The sequence below is a fragment of the Drosophila ficusphila genome, unplaced genomic scaffold (genome assembly GCF_018152265.1).
Source record: "Drosophila ficusphila isolate 14025-0441.05 unplaced genomic scaffold, ASM1815226v1 contig_414, whole genome shotgun sequence".
NCBI classification, from domain to species: Eukaryota; Metazoa; Arthropoda; class Insecta; order Diptera; family Drosophilidae; genus Drosophila; species Drosophila ficusphila.
This window is the reverse complement of record NW_025064328.1, coordinates 16,353,450-16,374,339: the sequence shown is the minus strand read 5'-3', so window position 1 is coordinate 16,374,339 and position 20,890 is coordinate 16,353,450. Positions and strand designations below refer to the sequence as shown.

At 47.2% G+C, this 20,890-nt stretch overlaps 7 protein-coding genes across 7 annotated transcripts; 2 read left to right on the top strand and 5 right to left on the bottom strand.

Annotated features, from left to right (window-relative positions):
- Positions 1 to 1,843: 1,843 nt before the first annotated feature.
- On the bottom strand, positions 1,844 to 3,591 carry LOC108094044 (glutenin, high molecular weight subunit PW212). The gene is made up of 2 exons (XM_017194477.2): positions 3,418 to 3,591; positions 1,844 to 3,156 (listed from the first exon to the last, which is right to left on the bottom strand). Exons 1-2 carry the CDS (start codon positions 3,531 to 3,533, stop codon positions 1,950 to 1,952), a joined length of 1,323 nt encoding a protein of 440 aa, XP_017049966.1. The 5' UTR covers positions 3,534 to 3,591; the 3' UTR covers positions 1,844 to 1,949.
- A 313-nt stretch (positions 3,592 to 3,904) lies between these two features.
- On the bottom strand, positions 3,905 to 4,364 carry LOC108094045. The gene has a single exon (XM_017194478.2). It carries the CDS (start codon positions 4,326 to 4,328, stop codon positions 3,954 to 3,956), a length of 375 nt encoding a protein of 124 aa, XP_017049967.1. The 5' UTR covers positions 4,329 to 4,364; the 3' UTR covers positions 3,905 to 3,953.
- A 316-nt stretch (positions 4,365 to 4,680) lies between these two features.
- LOC108093649 lies at positions 4,681 to 5,451 on the bottom strand. The gene has a single exon (XM_017193807.2). It carries the CDS (start codon positions 5,365 to 5,367, stop codon positions 4,771 to 4,773), a length of 597 nt encoding a protein of 198 aa, XP_017049296.1. The 5' UTR covers positions 5,368 to 5,451; the 3' UTR covers positions 4,681 to 4,770.
- A 1,345-nt stretch (positions 5,452 to 6,796) lies between these two features.
- LOC122320046 lies at positions 6,797 to 7,063 on the top strand. The gene has a single exon (XM_043208002.1). It carries the CDS (start codon positions 6,797 to 6,799, stop codon positions 7,061 to 7,063), a length of 267 nt encoding a protein of 88 aa, XP_043063937.1.
- Positions 7,064 to 8,076: 1,013 nt separating this feature from the next.
- Positions 8,077 to 9,574, bottom strand: LOC108093676 (chitin deacetylase 8). Its single transcript, XM_017193855.1, has 3 exons — positions 9,353 to 9,574; positions 8,503 to 9,227; positions 8,077 to 8,326 (listed from the first exon to the last, which is right to left on the bottom strand). Exons 1-3 carry the CDS (start codon positions 9,572 to 9,574, stop codon positions 8,077 to 8,079), a joined length of 1,197 nt encoding a protein of 398 aa, XP_017049344.1.
- Positions 9,575 to 11,383: 1,809 nt separating this feature from the next.
- LOC108093666 lies at positions 11,384 to 12,059 on the top strand. Its single transcript, XM_017193845.2, has one exon. It carries the CDS (start codon positions 11,474 to 11,476, stop codon positions 11,945 to 11,947), a length of 474 nt encoding a protein of 157 aa, XP_017049334.1. The 5' UTR covers positions 11,384 to 11,473; the 3' UTR covers positions 11,948 to 12,059.
- Positions 12,060 to 16,266: 4,207 nt separating this feature from the next.
- On the bottom strand, positions 16,267 to 17,923 carry LOC108094031 (alpha-amylase B-like). The gene is made up of 2 exons (XM_017194462.1): positions 17,724 to 17,923; positions 16,267 to 17,663 (listed from the first exon to the last, which is right to left on the bottom strand). Exons 1-2 carry the CDS (start codon positions 17,898 to 17,900, stop codon positions 16,356 to 16,358), a joined length of 1,485 nt encoding a protein of 494 aa, XP_017049951.1. The 5' UTR covers positions 17,901 to 17,923; the 3' UTR covers positions 16,267 to 16,355.
- Between the last annotated feature and the right edge of the window lie 2,967 nt (positions 17,924 to 20,890).

The following is a 20,890-nucleotide window of genomic DNA, read 5'->3' as shown; positions in this document are numbered from 1 at the left end:
TTGATTTGCCGCGTGTTGAATCACATTATAAGCGAGTAAGGAAAGTGATGACACGTTGAAAAACCAACAAGAGTCTTAAACTCGTGGCATTGATAGTACTGTAGTTTGTCATGAATTAAAGACATTTTTACTAATTAATGATTAATGAGTATTGCGTATTAAAATGTATTTTGATAAAAATCTTTATTTTAACTCATTTAAATTTTAAGAATTACAGCCACTTTGAAATTTGGCTTCTTGACTTCTGGACACTCTGCTGTTATCCGGGCCTTTGGCATCGCTCAGGTGGACATAATGCCATGATTATAGCCACTTTTATAAGCAGAGGAATTATGTTTTTCGTTATGTACTCCATGATTAACGTCCGCTTCCCTCAAAACTTGAACGAATATTAACGAAATAAATGTATTTCCATTTTCGAATTGATTTTCTGCGTGTTAAATCACATTATAAGCGAGTAAGGAAAGTAATGACACGTTGAAAAACCAACAAAGTCTTAAACTCGTGGCATTAATTGTACTGTAGTTTGTCATGAGTTAAAGACATTTGTACTAATTAATGATTAATGAATATTGCGTGTTAATATGTATTTTGATAAAAATCTTTATTTATCATTTAAATTGGAAGAATTACAACCAGTTAAAGTTTAACAGTCATTTGGCTTCTTGACTTCTGGACACTCTGCTGTTATCCGGGCATTCGGCCAGGGCATCGCTCAGGTGGACATAATACCATGATTATAGCCACTATTATAAGCACAGGAATTACGTTTTTCTTTATGTACTCCATGATTAACGACCGCCTTCCTCAAATCTTGAACGTATATTAATGTAATGAATGTATTTCCATTTTCGAATTGATTTGCCGCGTGTTAAATCACATTATTAGCGGCAGGGGCGGACGCAGGGGGTGTTTGGGGGGTCCGGACCCCCCCAAAATCGCAGACTTTTTCAAATTCCCTTACAGCACACGGCCTTTCAACCATATAAACTAAAAATTTTTTTGACCGGACCCCCCCCAAACGAAAAATTTTTTTCGACCGGACCCCCCAAAATTTTTTTCTGCGTCCGCCCCTGATTAGCGGTTAAAGAAAGTGATGACACGTTATAAAAACCAACAAAGTCTTAAACTGATGGCATTGATAGTACTGAAGTTTGTCATGAATTAAAGACATTTATACTAATTAATGATTAATGAGTATTGCGTACTAATATGTAGTTTGATAAAAATCTTTATTTATCATTTAAAATTTAAGAATTACAACCAGTCAAAGTTTAACAGGCATTTGGCTTGTTGACTTTTGGACATTCTGCTGCTATGCGGGCCTTCGACATCGCCCGACATGCATTTGAAAACCAGGTGGACATGATGCCATGATTGTAGCCACTATTATAAGCAGAGGAATTATGTTTTTCTTTATGTACTCCATGATTAACGTCCGCTTCCCTCAAATCTTGAACATATATTAATGTAATGAATGCAATTCCAGTCTCAAACTGATTGGCTGCGTGTCAAATGACATTATAAGCGAGTAAGGAAAGTGATGACACGTTGCAAAAACCAACAAAGTCTTAAACTCGTGCCATTGATAGTACCGTAGTTTGTCATGAATTAATTACATTTGTACTAATTAATGATTAATGAGTATTGCGATGTTGAGAATCGCTTATACTGTAATGCGTGATTTCGCAACAGAAAACTGTGGCGCACTCACTTTTAATAAGTCACTTTTTTCTCAAGAGCGTTCTTAGGTAATCTCTGGGAAACTTGTACTTCCCGACTTTCATAAACAACCTTATCAGTGAAATAAAGATCACGACGCTGGCCCCGAAAATCCCTGTTGTTTTGATTACTCAGAATGGCACGTCAGATTTATTGGCATAATTAAGTTTGGGGTGAACAAAGAGATAAAAATATGTTTCTGATTGGAAGGTTTTCCCGGGCTTTTTCTAGGCTTCCTTTCGGCAACGTCCTGCCATGAGTTTGGTGCCCTCCGCGCACTTGGGATCTGTGACAAACAGGCTGCGCTGGTCCAGGGAATCCGGCTCCACTGACTCAGCATCCTGCTTGGGATTCCTGTATGATCCTGCCGCCTCGTTCAATTCGGGCGACAGAAAGTCTTGGGTTTTGAACAGTTCGTTGATATTGCTTCCCACATTTCCGGGGGACGAGCTTTGGCCAGGAACAGAATGTGGCTGCTGTCCAGGAAGTGCTTGGATGGTCCTTCCACCGTCAGTGCCTCCGGCCTCTTGGTCCTGACCAGGTCTGGGCTGCAAAGTGTTCGGTCCCTGGAAGTTGAACTGCGAGAAGTCATCTTCGCTGCCGGGACGAGGTTGGAGGGCATTATTGAAGCTCCCCGGGTTTCCTCCTTGGTTCCCTCCTGGCTGTTGGAATCCACCTGAGTTTTGGCCAGGCTGTTGGAATCCACCTGAACTTTGGCCAGGCTGCTGGAACCCACCTGCATTTCGGCCAGGCTGTTGGAATCCCCCTGAGTTTTGGCCAGGCTGTTGAATTCCTCCTGAACTTTGGCCAGGCTGCTGGAACCCTCCAGAATTTCGGCCAGGCTGTTGGAATCCACCTGAGTTTTGGCCAGGCTGTTGGAATCCACCTACGTTTTGTCCAGGCTGTTGGAATCCACCTACGTTTTGTTCAGGCTGCTGAAATCCACCTACGTTTTGACCAGGTTGCTGGAATCCACCTACGTTTTGACCAGGTTGCTGGAATCCACCTGAGTTTTGTCCAGGCTGTTGGAAACCTCCTGAATTTTGGCCAGGTCGTGGCTGAAAGGTGTTTCCACCGCCACCAGGTTGCTGGAAGCCACCGGGAAAGGATGGTGACTGCTCATTGCTGCCTGACTCCTCAGAGCCTGGCTGCCTCCTGTTGAAATTGCCCCCTGGTTGCTGATCTCTGTTGAAACCTCTTTCAGGTTGGTGGATGTGGGGTTGTGGCTGAGCTGGCTGAGTCTCTCCGAAATGATTACCGGGTCTTAATCCAAAACGACCACCAGGATGATGTCCTCGAAATGGCCCACCGGTAGGAGGAGGTTGAAACTGGGAGAAAGAGGGAGGTGCTCCACCGAATCCTGGACCGAACCCTGGACCGTGTTCTAATCTGTGCCTGTGTTGATGATCATGACCATGATGTCGATGATGAACCCTTTGAAAAAAAGAAAAATTAATAAAATGCAATAAAATTCATCTTAATAAGGAATTGCTGTACGATTACATTCCACAGATCTCACAAGACTGAATCGTGAAAGAGAGAGCTTGGGGTATTAAGAGAAAATGAAATGCACTCAATAATAGATTATATATTTCTGATTAATGAGGCACTCAGCTCACTCAACTTATTCAAAGTGAACATTTTAGTGTCTTCATTTTTTCCGGTTCTTGAACTTAAATAAATTGTAATACTCACTCGTGGCCGCCGCCTGTTGCATAAGAAGGATATTGGGGACGAGCTTCAGTCCATTGTCCACTGATTAAAAACACAAGAGCCAAAGTCAACCCCAGAGATAAGAGTTGGAAAGACATTTTTGAATCGGAGTCGCAGTACCAGCAGCGTCGAATATTCAAATGAGACTGATCAGTTCCTTCGTCTCAATAGAAATCTTGCTGGCTTGAGCCGCTGATAATCTGGGTTCACGACAACAGATAAGGCATCTTCAACTTTCAGAAGGGAACAAACTCACAGCCGTATGCACCGGGAAATTGTATGTGCTACTTACTGACTCAGAGTCTGGGACTCCAAACTACAATTGCATTGTTTCACAAGGCGGAACGTTTCACCGGAGGTTTCTCCAGCCAATTTGAAATTAGTTTTCTGAGGGGATTTTTCTGAGCGTCACCAAATGTTCTTGAGTAATCACCGAAAACTTTGCGACCATTAATCAGCATTAGTTGTATTCAAATATCACTTTATTGACTAACATCGATCTTAGAAGCTATGGAAGATTAGGCCGGCCTACGACAGCGGTTTGCACGAAGCTCGAAGCCCTCTTTGCATTTCGGGGAGGTCTCAAACAAAATCCGATTGTCGATGGTGGGGATCACGGTGGTGGTGCCGTTGGCCAGCTCCTCCGATCCACTGGAGATCGGTTCTGTGGCGTTTAAGACTTCCAAGGAGGTGGCTACTGTGGTCGAGGGTTCCTTTGTCGAAGTCGTCGTCGAGTTGATCGCAGGCAATGCGAATTTCGCCGGGTGGGTGTCCTCATCGCTGTCCTTGGGAAACACTATGCGATCGTCGAGACAAGGACGAGTTCTAGCCTCGATGAGGAGGAAAACCAGCGGCAGGCAGCAGAGCACCAAAGGGTTAATACGACTCGACATTTTGGGGGAGATGCGCACTTGTTTGCTTTGAAGAAGCTCCGAAGACTGAGCGTGGATACGTTTCACTGGCGATCATCTTTCCATTCGCGTTCGCATTCACCTTCCCATTCCCACAAAAACCAGATAAAAATCGGAGAGAATCGTTGGGAAAAAGCCAGTGGGAGAGACCCGCTACAGCTCTCCCACAAAAGCAAAACGTAAACAAAGCAGAAGAGCAGCTACAAGCTTTTCAGATATATCTCTGCTAGTCTACACTGGCAGAAATTTGCCCAACCAAGCAAGAAAACAATAACAACAGCAAGTTACCCAAACAGAAATGTTATGGCTTTTAGTAAGTAGTTCCACCACTAAATAGTTATTTACACTTGTTGAATTTTATTAGATAAATAAGATTTGCTTTGTGTTTCTACATTTAAGATCTTCATTGAAGGTTTTCACAAGGTTAGGCAATCTTGCGGCAATGATCATTGACGGTCAGGGTCATACCTTCCGGACATTTTGGAGAGGTTTCCAGGATGATTCTGGGTCCAATTATCACACCGCCGGGCTTGGAAACAATGGTGGTTCCGCTTTGTTCCCAAGGAGCTGGTTTGTCCGGTTCCGATTCTCTAGCGAAGGTTATCATCTTGGCTTCACTGGAGGATTGGGTTCGATTTTTCGTACTGTTTGGTGTATCTTCAACTCCGATCTCCTGCGTAGGTGAACTACTTGGGGTTTTGGTCACGTTCTTGGCCTCACTAGACGTACTTCCTGGTTTTTCTGACTCGATCTCACCACCCGAGGTTCTGGGCGTGCCCTTCTTGGCTTCTTTGGGTGCCAAGAGGGTGACATTCGTCATTCTGGTCACGGCCTCCAGTTCTCGATCGATTTCTTTGAGCCGGGACTCCAGTCGGATGGCCGTTGCATTTGGGTTGGGTTCCGAGGGAAACACAAACTGATCGCTGGGCACTCGAGCTGCCTGGCTTAAATTCAATGCCAGACACAGGCAGACAAACAAAAACAGCGGTTTTGGCCCGGAAAGCCGCCGCGTAATTGCCATTGTAAAGTGGGTTTTGTTTGTTGGCTTGCAATCGAAGCCCGGGTAAACACGTTCACACTCGCCAATAACGCACTCAAGACTGAGTCTCTAGTGTCTCAGTTTCCGGCTCAGTCTCAGTTTCAGTTTCAGTCTCAGTCTCAGTTTCAGTTTACGTTTCAGTTAGTGATTCAGTTTTGGATCCACTTCGAGAGACAGAAGTCGGGGTCCGAGAGGCATTAGCTTGTTAGTTCCACAATCTGCTGGCAAGTGTGCGAATTTGTTTGCACACTGATAAGGCGGACATGGCGGCCAGATTGAAACATCTTACACAATTACTGAATAGTCAGCGAATCGGTCGGGTAACCGAGCGTAATTATTTTCAAGAGCATACTCGTAATATGCATTTATTAACTGGAAACCGACTGCTATCAGTCTTTTATTTTATTACATATAGTACCCACCAGTTGTGATTAGATGTTGCCATTACGAAAAGTTCCCCAGTCAGATGCGCTTTTTAAAGATCGATATACGGCCCATATCTCATCCTGTAAGCGACTTTTTTCGAAGTAACCTGAGCCCCAGTCGTAACCTGCCTAATAAATGTCAGCAATTTGGGCAAATAATTTTGACAATTCTATTGTCAGCCACCACAAGCCACATAAAGCCCTCGATACACGCCCCTTTTCCACCCGGCGACCCACATCATCATCATCATCATCGTCAAAGTGCTCGGGTGGTTGGCATAATTTTCGCGAAGTAAAAAGAAGAGCAAACAGAAATTGAAACATAAAAATGTCATTTGGCGCGGGGAGTGTGGGGCGGGGCACCCAGGGTTAAATACTGGAACCTTTTTTTCGCTGTGTACTACATAAAAGTACATTAAAATAATGCCTGTTTAGGTCGCAGACAGCTGAGGCAGGCCCAAGGGCTCGTAGAGTCATTTATTTATGACAGCCGCCGTCTCATTCATGCGAATTTTATGCTAAACAGGAAGGAAGCCTCTAATTGCAGGGGTGGCTCACTTCTTTCCGTGGGGCGGTGGGGTGTCCTGGCAAAAGGACAATGGTCCTGCGCTGGCTGTTAATCAGTGCAAGTTTCGGAAAGTAATCAGCAAATATTTGCGCACTTTTTGTTGCGATTTTCTCAAGCATTTTCTTCATTTTCATAAAAGCGGAGTTTCTCTTCCGCCGCTTTGTTTGCCTGCTATTTATTTATTCCCCTCAGAAATGCAAACGGAAATCTATCAAGGCAGATCTGATTTACTGGCAACCTTCGAACGAAGCTATTTCATCATCATCATCATCGCAGTTTGGGATTCAACTTGCCTTATAAGCCACTAACTACTTTCACAATTGTCGGTGGTCAACGAGTCGTAATGGTCAACTGAAATCAGTGATTTTGATTTAGTTCAATTTAACTGCTCATCTGCATCGCATCATTGGAATTTATTATGGCATCTTGGCTTGGTTTCCTCCTCCTTTTCGGCATCCTGATAATCAACAATCTGCTCCTGGGAACCTTTGGCATGGACAGCGAAATTGTGGAGGCCCAAACCGGAGGAATCGTTGCAACTGACCTTAATGAAACCGGGAAAATAAGTTTGGAGAAAATGAGGAGCTCTAATGGAACGTTGCAAGTGCAACCGTACAACATTCTGGAAGCCAGCTGCCCACATGGATACGTCCTGACCAACAAACATTGTCATAAGAGTGTCTAGTGAAACATCCGAAATAAATAACACTTGAATTTCAATAAAAGAAATCGCATATTAAGTCAGTGGAAAAATTAAATGCAAACACTTTAAGGCAACTTTGCTGTACAAAATTCCACTTAACTAAACCACAAATAAATATGGTAGCTGGGGGTTCTTTTAAGTGCCTCCTAAGTCATCCAAACCCCTTTTTAGAGGAGTCTTCCACAAGGAGGATAACCGCCCCCAATCGTTTTAACACATTTGACTGGAGGTAAGGGGGAAGACCCTCGATTGCCTCCCCTTCCTTGGTGCCTCCTTCCACGCCTTGGTCAACTATCAACCAATATGTTGTGGTCGGCTCCGTGTACATCCTGGCCAGAGGCCCCTCCTCCGGTTCGGCCAGACTTTCCCCCGGGGACGAGGTGGCTGGGCTAACCGCATACATAATTTGCGACAGCAACCGCAAAATGCGGCTCCTGCCGGACAGGAGGGCCACATCCTCGGACTCTGACTGATATGCAACCCGGGGCTGTCATTAGTTAGAGGTCCATTAACAAAAATGCAACCGAAGGCTGCCCAGACGGTCGGACGTCGTTTACAGGTAGCAGCTGCATTGACAGGACCCCAAAAACGGCGAGATGCCGCATTAATTCATGGGGCGGCCATGAAATATGACTCCACTTGGGGGCTCTGCTCCGCTGAATGAGTTAATTAAGCGTCTCACGGCCAGAAACATAATTTGGGCTCATTTATCAGCGATGTTGGTGGTGCGCCGCATGTAAATTTGGCTTAGAGATGGGAGATGTCGACTGCTCCCCTCCGAAGAACATGACAGCTTCATTAAAGCGCACACAACAAAAAATTCAAATCAAGATGATCAGATTAAAGTTGCATATCAAATTTAGAAATCTTCTTCGCATGAATGCAAACTAACCTCATAGCATGTTAATCATTTCTAAAAACCAAAGCTTTGTATAGTAAAAACTCTCCTAAATTGTTTTCTGTGTACACTCTTTATTGGCGGAAGGATGGCGGGCCTACAGCTGCTCTCCGAGAGGATTGTCCAGCCAGGGATAGACGGCCGGGCACTTGTCGCACACGTTCATGTAGCGCTCCTCGCCGGTGGACATCTTTTGGACATGACACTGGACCGCGCGGCACTCCGCCTCCGGCAATTCGGGGCAGTCCTTGAAGGGAGCCCCCAGCACGGGCTTCCTCACGTACTCCAACATCCGCGAAATGCCCGTGAAGTACACGTCCGTATAGGTGTTCAGGTGGTTGATGAATCTGCGAGAATTTAATGCGAAATTTTGCTAAAAGGCTTAGCTATGACAATTAAATAAATAATTAAATCGGAACATTAAACCTTCAGAGGTTTGAAATTCTTTCCTCATTCAAGGTATTCCATTTCGTTTTTTATTTAATATGAATTAAGAAATGTTTAGATAACAAACCTTACTCACTTTTTAAAGGCTCCGAAGTAGTTGCGTCCCCGGGAAAACCAAGCAGCATGCAGATACATTCCAAAGGGAGCCCGGCTGCCCTCGTAGTGCCTGTTGAAGTTCTCCAGCATCCAGTCGAAGAGCTCGTCCAAGTCGTCCTCCGGCGGATACACACAGGCATCGATCATGGAGCAGCTGTAGCCCTCCGTGTCGGTCCACGTGACCATCGGGTTGATCCAGAATCCGGGGATGGAGGCCTCCGGACAAGGACCTATCTGGCAGTCCTGCTTCGACTTGAAGTCCAGGGTGTAGGGCCACATGGCGGGATCCTTGAACTGCTGTGTTGGCCAGGAACTGTCGTAACTCAATCCCAATCGCCGGGCAGCCTCGAAGGTGTTGTTGCCGGAAATTTGCAGGAAAGGCAGTCGCATTCCCTGGATCTTCTTGGGATCCACCTTGGCGAAGGCCTCCAGCATTTTCAGCTGGGCCCCGAACTCCTGCTCCACGGTGGCCACGTCCGCCGATCGCCAGTAGTCGGTGCCAGATCCGTGGGTCACCGAGTGCAGGGCGATCTCGTGACCCGCTCTGTAGAGGGCATTCACCCGCACGTAATCCGTGTATTCGTGCGACAGGAAGAAGGTTCCGGCAGCCGCGCAGCCATCCGGATTGGTCAGTCCCTCGAAGAGCAGCTCGTACTGGGCGTAGTTTACTGCATTCACTGCGTCATCAAAAGTTATGGTCACAAACTGGAATCCACAATATTTTTAAGGTTTAAGAAAGGTGTAGTAAAAATTAATTTGACAATTATCATATATCGAACAAAATCCTCAGATGTTCTTAGTTGCTCTTTGGGTATTAAATAGATTCTCACCTGGGGAATCTCGTTCTCCTTTCCCTGGAACTTGGACCTGGGCAGAACGGCATCGGAGCATCTACAGTCGGGAAGCTTGCAGTTGGCTGCTTTGCAGGGCTCCGCGAGGGGCAGGACCCCATCCTTCTGCTTATTTTTTTGCTTCTTGGACTTCGATTTGGCCTCTGCGCCGAGGGCCAGGGTCAAAATGAGACCCAGAACTAGCAAGGTCGAGTACTTCATGCCGGGCTAAGAAGTTCTATAATCAGCCAGCGATGCTCCGTGGGCCTCTTATAACCTTCGTTGGGAGGTGATATCTTATCGGTCGACTGGGGTCCCAAATATGATTTGCTTGTTCGACATAAGGTGTGTCTTGGATGGGTGGGGTTCCCTCGAGTGACCTTGTACAATAAGCAGAGTACCAAAAACTCCGGCCAACCGAAAAGAGTCAGAACTTTCAATTATAGACAGGCCAAACGATCGGAGTGGCCAAAGTTTGCCTCATTAGCATAACCATAGAACTTAGCAGCTGAGATTTGCCGAGTTGAAGTGGAAAACTTTTCACACTTGCCGGTGAGATCGCAACCGATGGGAGCAGACAGCAGCCCAAATTATGACGGACCCTCCCCCGTTTTCAAGTTTCCCCCTCTGTTCCTGCAGAAATGCACTTCAAATCGTAAACAAGTGCTTCAGAAAGTTTCCACAACAGCGACAGGAAGCTCTCAAAAACAAAGAACAAGCAACTCTCGGGCCATCACAGCCAATCACAGTGGGTGGAGGTCGGGAAATCCCAGCAGGCAGTGGCGAAAAGTCAATACAAGATTGAGGAAAAATCTGCAAGTCCTTCGGGGAAAGGAGTGGAAAGCAAGGAAGTACCAGAAGAGGAGTCGAAGGAGTGCGACTTCCTCCGCCTGATTATTCGGGGTGCACGCCCCGAATGCGATTTGGTCACGTTCCGGGGCGTTGCCAGCCCGGCTAGGAGCCGCAAACGTGGCCTAAACGAGCAGCCAACCAACCGCCAGGCAGCCGAAAGGACTCTCGGAAAAGCGGGCGGAAAACTGGGTGGTGGAAGGCCTCGTCACTCGGCTCCGTTGTAGGGGCAATGCAACATGTTTGAGTGAGTTCGAACTGCCAGGATTCCACTTTCGTCCTCTGCAAGGGTTCTGAGGAAGATTGAAGCTGCCGGCCGCTTTATTGAAAGCCCATTGACAGCGAGGTGAACAGGACTCGTTCATCATCTCTCATTAGCAACGGAGCACTATGGAAAGGCGCTGGGGCGTGAAATCAAAGGAAAATCCGGCCAACCCCTTGTCAAGGGCATGTGTGGCCTAATCAGACCGCCTCACGTGACTGGAACTGCTCTAAAATGCAAATTTCTCAGGGCTAATAAAAATTTTACTCATATGCGTGGAAGATTTCCCAAGTGCCACCGGCGACCAAAGAGAAAATTCTCACGCACGTCTGCAGCTGAAAACTATTGAGGGGTGGCGCTTTTCCTTCGCAGGGAGATGCCGAGGTGGTGCGCCGCCTCCTGTTTGCCAATTTTCGCGATAATCACACAACTAATTTGCATAGCACTGAGACCAGCAAATCTGGGCTAATCAAATCAGCCAAACGCACAAACCCAATTTGCGGCGAGGGTATTAATGCGTGCATACTTTGTATACAATTACTTCACTTTGAATTTTTTAAAAACGAGCACGAAGAAGGAAATTAACATAAGTACTTTTATATGAAGTATGCAAAATATACATTTATATAAAAATATATATTTATACATATAGCTACTTTATATGTATAAAAACATTTACTAGCATAAACTTATGGTATTTTACTTTATATTTTATTTAATTCTTAATAAATTCCCCTTAAATCCAACTTTGTGGCAGAGTATTCAAACATCACCAGAGATAATTTGGTTTCATTCCCACTCCCTGCAGATCTCAAACCTTATGATAGCCCTCAGTTCCTTCGCATCCATCTGTTATTGCTTTGATGGGACTATGCAAATCTCGGCTTACCAAATTTTCTCCGCTGACATGGCCTGGCATTACATTTCAAATAATTTTGGTTGAGCAACTAGGAATCGAGGCGAGCAGGAAATTCCAAAGGGGGATAGGCAAAATTCAAAATTACCGAGGGATGACGCACAGGGAGCGAGGAGGCGGAGGAGGAGGAGTTGTGAGGCTCAGTCCACCGAATGACTGGGACGCTGCGAGGACCGCTCGTTTCTTCGGGGATTTGCAGGAAAATGAGGTGCGAACGATGCACTACTTGGGCCTGGCTTACTTGGTTCTGTCGCGTCGCCCAAAGCTACAGCTAAAGGTTCCGCTGGCCACCCAGAACTACGAGGACGGAGCGAATGTGGGAGCGGGGGAGCGAGGAGGCTTTGCCCTCCAGCTGGTCTTCACCTGCCCCTCGAAGTATCCGCTTCAGGTGCCGCAGGTGGACATCGTCGAGAAGCGCAACATCAGCGAGTCCTTGGAGCAGGCTCTTCGCGATGAGATTGCCCAGACCTTGGAGCAGCACTTGGGCCTCCAGATGATTGTGCCCGTGGTCACCAGGCTGCAGATGTTGATGAACACCGAGGTGAGGAGGCAGCCATCGAGGGAATAAGTCGACGTGCCACTCAAGTGTCTTACTAATTTATGTCTGGTCTGGAAATACCTCTTTGATTTTGTTTCTAATTTATTATGGCAAATAAATGGTATCCCTTGTTATTATCTGATATGTATTTATTTTTCAGCTTTTTTACCTAGGATAATTAGTCTACCTTTTAAAATATTCTGATCCACTTATGCAAAATTATGTATTTTCTTATTTCAATAAGTAATGTTTACTACCTCCCCTAACTCCAAAATAACTCCTAACCAAAAACATATTGGTTCTAGAAGGAGTTTTTGGTTTACTTTTATGAAAAACAAGTGGCCACAGGTTCTTATACTTTGGACCCCCTGCTGTATCTTAGATCGTCGTCATAATGATTTGCGACTCCAGGGGGTCTTATCGCCCCAGGGGAATTTTTCACTTATTATTCCTGATTAAAGATAAGTAATCAAAATTTCGAGCAGACGTATTGGCTGGCATTTTTCCATAGATGATTAATAAGCCGGCTTATTATTGTTATTTGCGTCAAAAGTATTCATTAGGTGAATGCATTCCTTTGCAATCAGCTGATGTTTTGGATTTATTGGCCACTTGATTTACACGCTGCTTAAAGCGTGATCAATGAAAACTTATGATGTATTTATAACAATTATATAATTGAAAATCTCCCCAGTTGTTTGTTCTTTTATGTCCGGAATGTGCATATGAAGTTGATTAAAGTTGAAATTTAAATTTGAAGTCGTTACCTTTTGCGTATTTTACCTTTTGGGTGCCAAAATTCCGAGACCATTCACAACTCACGCAGGAATACGTGACTCCTGGCCTTGACTGGCGGCCACTTGATCCTCGGGACTCTGGAGTGGCGGGATGTTAACACGTGCAGGAGGACGCATTAATTGGGGACTGCTGCTCGACTTATCTCCGTCTATCCAGGACCTTTTTGGCTGTGCATGCTCACATTTCCTTCCTGTCGCAGTGCCAAATGAAATTTACAGCGCAGCGGAAAATAAAAGAAAAGTGCCCGAGCGAAAGGCAAAGGCAAAGTGCAACACATGAAGCTAGTCAGACTCCTTGGGGCGCTTCCTGTTGATCCTTGAGCGAATAAGAGCGTCCTGCCAAGCCGGATGTCTCTGGGTAATTTAGATAGCTGCAGTTCTTGTTGCTGCCGCTCAAAAGTTGCATAATGTCACTTTGCAAGTGTCGCAGGGGGAAGGACATGCGAGCACCCACAGGACATGCAGACATCTTAAAGCTGCGATAAGCCGGCAACGATTTTTATGAAATTCCTAAGACTGTCCTCCCCTTTCGCCTTTCGCTGTTTGCTTACATCGCTCTCCTGCTTTTTTTGGCCTTAGTCAACATCCTTTTTTAATGGGACTGTGTATGCCCGAAGGATTTGTGCGTAATGAAAAACTGTCACGAAGGGCGAAGGATGAGCCTAAGCCATTCCGCATTCCGCAGGTATGTGTGGGGAAATTGAAAAGCGCTAGCCGCGCTCCGGAGGAGCATTAAAATGGCAAATTTGTGAGCAGGACTCGGGCCAGGACATTTATGGCCGACAGACGGCGACGACAGGGACATAAAAACAGCGACGCCTGCGTGATAAGCGCATAAATCAGCCAAAGGACGAAGGTATCCCTTTCCCAAAGCCGATGGCTTAACCCCAAGCAACTCCCCTCGCAGACACTTTTTAATATTGCCTTATACCTTGACTGCGGTTGGCGTTTCTCGAGCAATTCATTCCCCAGTTAATTGTGGCTTCATTTGGCTTAAAGCTGCACAAAGGTTGGGGAACAGAAAAGCGAGTTAACTACTGGATTGTTTTGGGATACAAGAAGCTTGTCTAAAAACAGCTTAAAGAAGAAAATACTAAATGGATTATTATTTTATTTAAGCCAGCATGTTTATGCTACTTAAATATTAGACAGAAATCCAATTGTCCTGTTCTGAAGATTCGATTTAAGAGCTTTCGCCGTAGCAGCAATCACAAACCTCGAAGAATTATTTGCGCCATAACCAAACGCGGGCGGAATCAGTGATGTCCTACAGAACAACTTCGAAGGACATCCTCTGGTGGCTCATTGCTTATGCTCCAACACGAAGCAAATTCAAATTACAAATTATGTTTTCGTCATTGCCCCGAGCTTTACGAGACTTCCCGCCCTTTTGCAAGTCCCATCTCATCCCGCAACCGATGGTCAATGTCCGCGCGGTGTCAACTATTTAGTTTCCGGTTTTAACTTGCGCCGTAAAGCGGGCGTTATGTGTCCGCTTTTATGGCTTCTAGCGACGACCCGGCTTCATTGTTTCTTAATAATCCGACGAGCGTCTTCGGAGTGCACACGTTCTCGCATTAAGGATGTTTATGGGCCAGACTCTGTTTCCACAGGGAGGCAGTGGGCGTAGTGCCACCGGGGGTGGTGACCCCGACTCGTCTCCCCCGCCGCCTAGTTGCATGCCACACATACTTCCGCTGCGTTGCAGTCATAAATGCGCTTAATTGGCAATTTTTGTGTAAGCGTGTTGAAATTTTTACACCCCGCCCGGACTCGACCGAAAGTTGCAGTCATAAATAGGAAATATGTTCCTGGAGTGCCGGCTCCATTGGCGGAGTGGGGTCTCCGCTTTTATGGGTCATGCATGAATTTGCCGGGATTTATATGCGGGCTACATGACCTGGATTCTTATGGCCCACAACCATTGCCTTTCCTTGGGCTAATCAAAAGATATTTCGGCAGCCGCAATAAACGAATTCGCCTCAACCACAAATGGACATTATCATTTTAATACTTCGGACAATTTATTTTATTATTCACAAAATCTTAGCTCTGCTTTGAGGTTACCAAAGCACAATGTGCGAAAAGGTGAACAGAATATTTAACTTGACACAACCAAACGATTTCACAATATTCGAATTTTGGGATCGAATTTTAGAATAAATACAACAGTTCTTCAACGAGTAAATCTTAGAAGGCTATAAAGTCGTACAAAACTCCTCGTCTTCCCGGAAGTCCTGCAGCTCCTTCTTCAGCCGCCTGGCCATCTGCTCCACCAATGCTCTGGCCTTCACAACCATCAGCAGGATGTGCAGGCTGCCACGCCCCGAATTCCTCAGTTGTCTGAACTCCGTCATCATGAAGCCCTCCAAGAAGTCGGGAATGTTGCACTTTCCTCCGAACCGCACCTTGGGTGCCCTCAGGGGGTTCCTCCTCGGGCAGATGAACACCAGGGAGCACCCAGCACGCGGATCCGACGATGTCACCCGATCGTAGTTGGAGGACTTCACGAAGACCACCACCTTGAGGCAGGGCTCGAGCTGCAGGATTTCCAGGCGGTAGCCCAGAATAGCCAGGGTTCGCAGCTCAGAGCTGCGGAAGCTCGCGTCAATCTTCTGATCAGTATTCTTATTCATGATTCGTGGAAAACTAATATCAATTTTACTTATAAACACTACTAAACGTATGAGTGTTTTGTGCTGTTATATCGAAAACTTTGACGGGTATGGAAATGGTATAAAATAGAGAAAGTGAAGTTTTAAATTCTATATTTTATTTCTCAAATGTTATCACGTGGCCAGCAAAGAATATCGATGAATTGTCTATAATATAAAATGCAAATGGATGAGTGGCCAAAAAGTATTTCTCCTCGTTAAACGTGTGAGTCAAACTACCATTGCCTAAAAATTGATTAAAAAAAAATAAAATATCTTAGCTATTTTAAAGTATAATCCATATTACCAACTGCGGTTCTTGAAGGACCGATTCCTTGCTCCTGAAACTCGAAGGCAACCACATGGTGAATTCCATTGATGCGGAAATTTGTATTCCTTTGCAGCAGCGTTGAAAACGACTGGCTGTGGTTAAACAAAGAAGCGGGTTACGCTCTTGGCTACTGGGGCATCCTGCCAGCTCATGAGAAAGATCTTCTCGGAATCCGTCTTGTAGTCGGAGAGATGGGTTCCTTGGTAGTGAAGGGCCTTTTGCATTTGCTCGGACTCATCTTCCTCCACCCCCACGTAGATGAACAGCATGCTGGACCGAATCATCTCCGTGGAAAAGATTATGTTCTTATCCGGAAAGCTGCTCACTATGGCCGCGTAGAATTCATCTCCCTTGAGGAGGCTTTTCAGAGCTGCAGTTCGTGAGATTCCGATGAGCAGAGGAACGAGCAACACCACTTGCATTGTAAGTGTTTCTGTTTGGAACTGGTTTGTTTGTACGACTTACCCACTGGGAACCATGTAATTGTACCTATAAGCGGAAAATTGCGTTTTATAGAGAAGGTACGAAAGCGTCACTCTAATCTTCCCCAGAGTAAAACAATCTGTGTTAATAATCTCATCAAGTATATTATTTAAGAAAGTAATCTCAATTGATTGGGCTTGAAGTGCCGTAGCCTTTGTCCCTGTCCCAGTTGCTTACAACTTGGCGTTGACGTGGATGGCCAGCACTCCATCGTCCTCGGAGTTTCCGAGGTAGATACTGGCGCGTCCGTCGGATCCGACGGTCACGGTCTTGCCGGTGCAGGAGGATCCGCTCTTGTCTCCGGAGATCACGTCGCAGTAGGTTCCGGCGGGCAGGCCGGTCTGCAGGGAGCTATTCAAATCGTAGTTGTCGTTGTTGAAGGCCACGAATCCCCGGCTGCCGCGGCTGAAGGCGATCTGGTTGCTGCCGTTGTCCCACCAGTTCTGGATGGCGTCCGAGCCGACGGCGTTCCGGAAGGCCACCATGTTGTAGATCTGGCGCCAGCGGTGCTCGCACACCCATCCGCCGCCGCAGGACATGTCGCTGTTGAAGGTGGGCGAGGCGATGTTGTGGCCGTCGGTGGTGGGCGGTCCCTGGTCGGTGTCCGTGAACGAGAACGAGGACATCACGCGCGGTGTGCCGAAGGGATGGGCCAGCATGAAGGCCGAGGCCATCTTGTACTGCTTGGGCACCTTGTAGGTGAGCACGTCGGCGCCGCCGGCTCCATGGCCACGCTGGTTGTCGTGGTTATCCACAAACACCAGGGAACGATCGGAGGCGGCGAAGCCCCAGCCGGTGCCCCAGTTGGTCATGTACTGCAGCTGGTCCTTGCCGCGGAACAGCTTGCCGATGGAGTCCGAGTGGCGGAACTCGGTGATGGCGCCCAGTCCGGTGTACTCCGACTTGCTGATGGCCTCGCCGCCCATGTCGATCACCTCCTGGGCGATGTAGGCCCTCGATCCCGAGGCGAATCCGTGGTCGGTGTTCAGGTTCTTCAGGCTGCCGTAGATGGTGCCCAGGTCGGCGGGCCACATGTGCTTGGCGGCGTCCACGCGGAACCCGGCCACTCCGAGGTCGATCAGGTGGTTGAGGAACTCGACGATCTTCTCCTGAACGTACGAGTTGCCCTGGTTGAGATCGCGCAGACCCACCAGCTCGCAGTTGCGCACCTGGTTGGCGTCGTTGTAGTTGCTGATGGCGCACGTGGGGTTGAAGTCCAGCGAGGAGTAGGGCACTCCCGGGTAGCTCTTGCTGCTCGGACTGGCGGTGCTGCCCGCTGTGCCGTAGGTGCCTCCGTCGGCGGCCATGTGGTTGAAGACCACGTCCACGTAGATGCGCACGCCGACGGCGTTGCAGCGCTTCACCATGCTGGCGAACTGCTCCTCGTTGCCGGATCGGGTGGTCAGCTTGTAGGAGATGGGCTGGTAGCGCTCCCACCAGGGGCGGCTGTCCTTCACGGCGTTCTCGTTGACGGGCGAAACCTGAGAGCAAATCAGATCAGGGGGGTGTTCCTCAAGTATGAGGAGGGTATATAATGTTACCTGAACTCCGGCGTAGCCATAGGGTCCCAGGAAGTTCTCGCACTCGGCGGCAATGTCGTCCCACTTCCACTCGAAGAGGTGGACCATGCCACTCCTCCCGGAAGCGTAGTTGGTATCGAACTGGGCACTGGCCAAGGCCACGAGTGCCAGGCAGACAATACTCCTTGTCAAATACATGATGATGCTCGGTGGAAACTAAGTTTCGCTCTGATTGAATTCGATCCACCCGGCTCTTTATATACGGCGTCTCCGCTGACATGCCTCATCGATTTTTAGAGAGTGATTTGTGGCTCGATGGCATCTTATCGCCCCCATAGGCGCGATTAAGTCGCGATTAAGAGCTCCTATCGAAATTCGGAGCAGACGCACTGACTGGTGGCTAATTATAATTACTTCGCATTGAGTAAACAGCGGGACAATGCATTCCACTGATATCGGCCGCCGTTGGGGATTTATTGGCCACTTGACTTGCACGCCGTCAAACGCGTGACCACTTTGAACTATGGCCCTTTTGGCAAATCTTTTTCGTTTCAGGGAACAAATATATCGAATGGGGTGATTTTAAGATTAGTTAATATATTTCTGGTATGTTCCTCATTCAGTTCGAAGTCGTATTTAATAACCCTTCTTATAAATACTTCTGAACACAAGTCTTTTAAAAATGTTTGGCGGATTTAAGGAGCACACAGCTTTCAACAGGTTCAATGCGAATTTGAATATTGATTGTTGACTTTGGCTGTACATAAATCACACTGCCCTTCCCCTTTCCACATCCCTTCAAGGACCTGCGACTTGCTCGTAGGCTGGTGGTGCAAATTGAAGCTGTCCTGGATGTTCATGTCCTCGCAGAGGAGGCCAGGACACGCACCAAGTTAAGTCCGCAGCCCCACTCCCGCCGGCAGATTCTATTAAAATTGCCTGTCATTGCCGTTGCCGGCATCGTTATTGTCCGCATCTTTGGATCCTGGATGGGATGGGATGGGATGCCCCTCCCCTCTCCTCCTTTTTCGGAATGGCAGACATGCTTAGTCCCTTGGACGACGATGGCGACGTTGTCTTCTGGCAGGACCATTATTCTTCAACAACGTGCATTATATTATCCTTTGGCTGAAGGCATTTGTATGCTGGTCCCGGGCGCGAATTGCATTTGGGATCGGGTGGTTCCGGTGGCTCCCAGTTCCCCCGTTCCCCGGCTTCCCAGCTTCCCGGCTTCCTGGTCGATTTCTGGGAGGACTTCGGGTGGCCCGGCGCAGTGGCCTTTCAGCTGTCGTCGGTGCAATTTGTATTGCCGCCCGTCTGTGGCGTCTGTAACTTGTTTTTTATTGGTTTTCCCGTTTTAAATTTCAATTTGGCGCCCTGTAAGCAAGATGTATGTACAAGGCCTCGTCGGCCATCCCCCGTAATCCCCGCCAGAAACGTTCTGCATTGCATATGTCGACGGCGTCAGGTGCGCCAACGATGGGCGATTTATTTGCGTCACCGTGCCAGGTTGACAGTCTCAAGGTGCTGCGACTTGTTGTCCCAACTGCTAACTGAACTGTCATTCAGTGGAAGCTGGCATTTCCCCTTTCAATTACACCCGGAGAAACAGAAACCCCTTTTCAGCCCGAGCTATCTTATTTCAACTTTAAAAGTAATACATTACTAATGGAAATGTTTATATTGCTGACAATCGAATGCTTTTTTATTTCCCATACTTATTCAAACCCCGTATTGCTGTTGTTTTTCCCAGTGCCTGGTTATTATGCCATTTGGGGTTAGGGGTTTAGCACATTTTACACCGCATTTAACCCAAAACATGCCACTTAACGGCGGGCATTTATCAATGGGAGAGGGAGATTGGCAGAGTGGGTATTTCCCTAACTCTACGTGATTCGCCGCCCGCATTATCAGCCATCAGGAAGCAACCTCATCCTTGAACGTGCTAACCTCCAACCCCACCAGCCCCCTCCTCCCACCTTGTTTTACCACCCACCCACACATGACGATGCACTCTGTGCGATTATCGAGCGTTTCCGTTTCCGCTGCTCCACTCGTCCTGTGGCTTTGGGCCATGCCCCGAAAATTACATGCCTTTGTTTTTTATCTAATGCCAGGCGGTGGCATTATGCCTAACCCGGGGTCTTAAGGGTACTCTTCCTTCCCCTGCCCCTGCCCCATCTCCTTGGCCATTTTGCGGAACGTGTCCTGGAACTCTCCTCGGGATTCAGATGCGCAATTCGATCTTTTATCAGTTGTCATCGTCGGCAAATTCACACATTCGCATGGGCATTTGTCGCTCTGCTTGATTTGTGCCACCGTAACTGGAACAGTGGGGCTAAACAGGCTTTTCACTGATAAAATAAATCTTACATAGTTGTAAGGAACTAGAAAGCTGAATACGAAATTCAGTAAAATTACTATTTTGAGAGAATTCGAACAAAATGTTCCATCCAGAATTTTATTTGTTTTCCTAAAACAATTTATATTTTCTTGTTAGTTCAACTCTCATTCTTCCAACTTTCTACCCCACTGTGCCACTTACTCCAACTCCGAAAGCGAGTGGCACATTGTTTCACGTGCCATTTCGCAGCTGAAATTTGAACTTTTTCAAGCACCCGGAGCGAAGGAACTAAACGAATCCACAAATCCGGAGACGAGGCGGCAAATGTCGGACGGATGGATGAAGATGTGGCTGGATGCGTGCCTAAGTGTTGTGTTGCATTTACATGGGACGGCCGTACAATTGTGGGGCAGATGGGGCAGGGATATCGTGGGATATACGAGTATAGTCGATCGATTGGGAGACAACAACTGAACAACTGGCGCCGAGGCGAGAATTGGATACGCACAAATCCCAAGGAGCAGCGGATGGAGGATGGGGGCATATTAAGCAAAAATTAGCAACAGTTGTGGCCCGGAGCAGAGTCTGTTCTATATGCTGCGAATATGTCAAGTTAATTTAATGTGGCATGAAAAGAGGGAGTGGGGCGGAAAGGGGGCGGTGTCCTATCTGCACAGTGCCATCTGTGGCGCCCAGCCATCATGTGTTGCCCGCCTACGTGCAATAATTCGTGCAATTACTTGGCAAATTCGCTCGACATCCTCCCACCGAGGGGACGTGCCCCGAAAAAAATGCAAATAAATTATGCCCCTGGCATTCTACAATTCTATTGCCAAATTCCTCT

What these genes read in the sequence shown, in the direction of transcription:
- LOC108093676 (XM_017193855.1), bottom strand. Translation starts at nt 9,574, where the DNA reads ATGAAGTACTCGACCTTGCTAGTTCTGGGTCTCATTTTGACCCTGGCC. An exon ending in AGGAGAACGAGATTCCCCAG is followed by an intron (nt 9,228 to 9,352) that starts GTGAGAATCTAT and finishes TGTGGATTCCAG; the next exon opens with TTTGTGACCATAACTTTTGA. An exon ending in TACTTCGGAGCCTTTAAAAA is followed by an intron (nt 8,327 to 8,502) that starts GTGAGTAAGGTT and finishes AAATTCTCGCAG; the next exon opens with ATTCATCAACCACCTGAACA.
- LOC108094044 (XM_017194477.2), bottom strand. Translation starts at nt 3,533, where the DNA reads ATGTCTTTCCAACTCTTATCTCTGGGGTTGACTTTGGCTCTTGTGTTT. An exon ending in GCAACAGGCGGCGGCCACGA is followed by an intron (nt 3,157 to 3,417) that starts GTGAGTATTACA and finishes TTTTTTTCAAAG; the next exon opens with GGTTCATCATCGACATCATG.
- LOC108093666 (XM_017193845.2), top strand. Translation starts at nt 11,474, where the DNA reads ATGACGCACAGGGAGCGAGGAGGCGGAGGAGGAGGAGTTGTGAGGCTC.
- LOC108093649 (XM_017193807.2), bottom strand. Translation starts at nt 5,367, where the DNA reads ATGGCAATTACGCGGCGGCTTTCCGGGCCAAAACCGCTGTTTTTGTTT.
- LOC108094045 (XM_017194478.2), bottom strand. Translation starts at nt 4,328, where the DNA reads ATGTCGAGTCGTATTAACCCTTTGGTGCTCTGCTGCCTGCCGCTGGTT.
- LOC122320046 (XM_043208002.1), top strand. Translation starts at nt 6,797, where the DNA reads ATGGCATCTTGGCTTGGTTTCCTCCTCCTTTTCGGCATCCTGATAATC.
- LOC108094031 (XM_017194462.1), bottom strand. Translation starts at nt 17,900, where the DNA reads ATGTATTTGACAAGGAGTATTGTCTGCCTGGCACTCGTGGCCTTGGCC. An exon ending in ATGGCTACGCCGGAGTTCAG is followed by an intron (nt 17,664 to 17,723) that starts GTAACATTATAT and finishes ATTTGCTCTCAG; the next exon opens with GTTTCGCCCGTCAACGAGAA.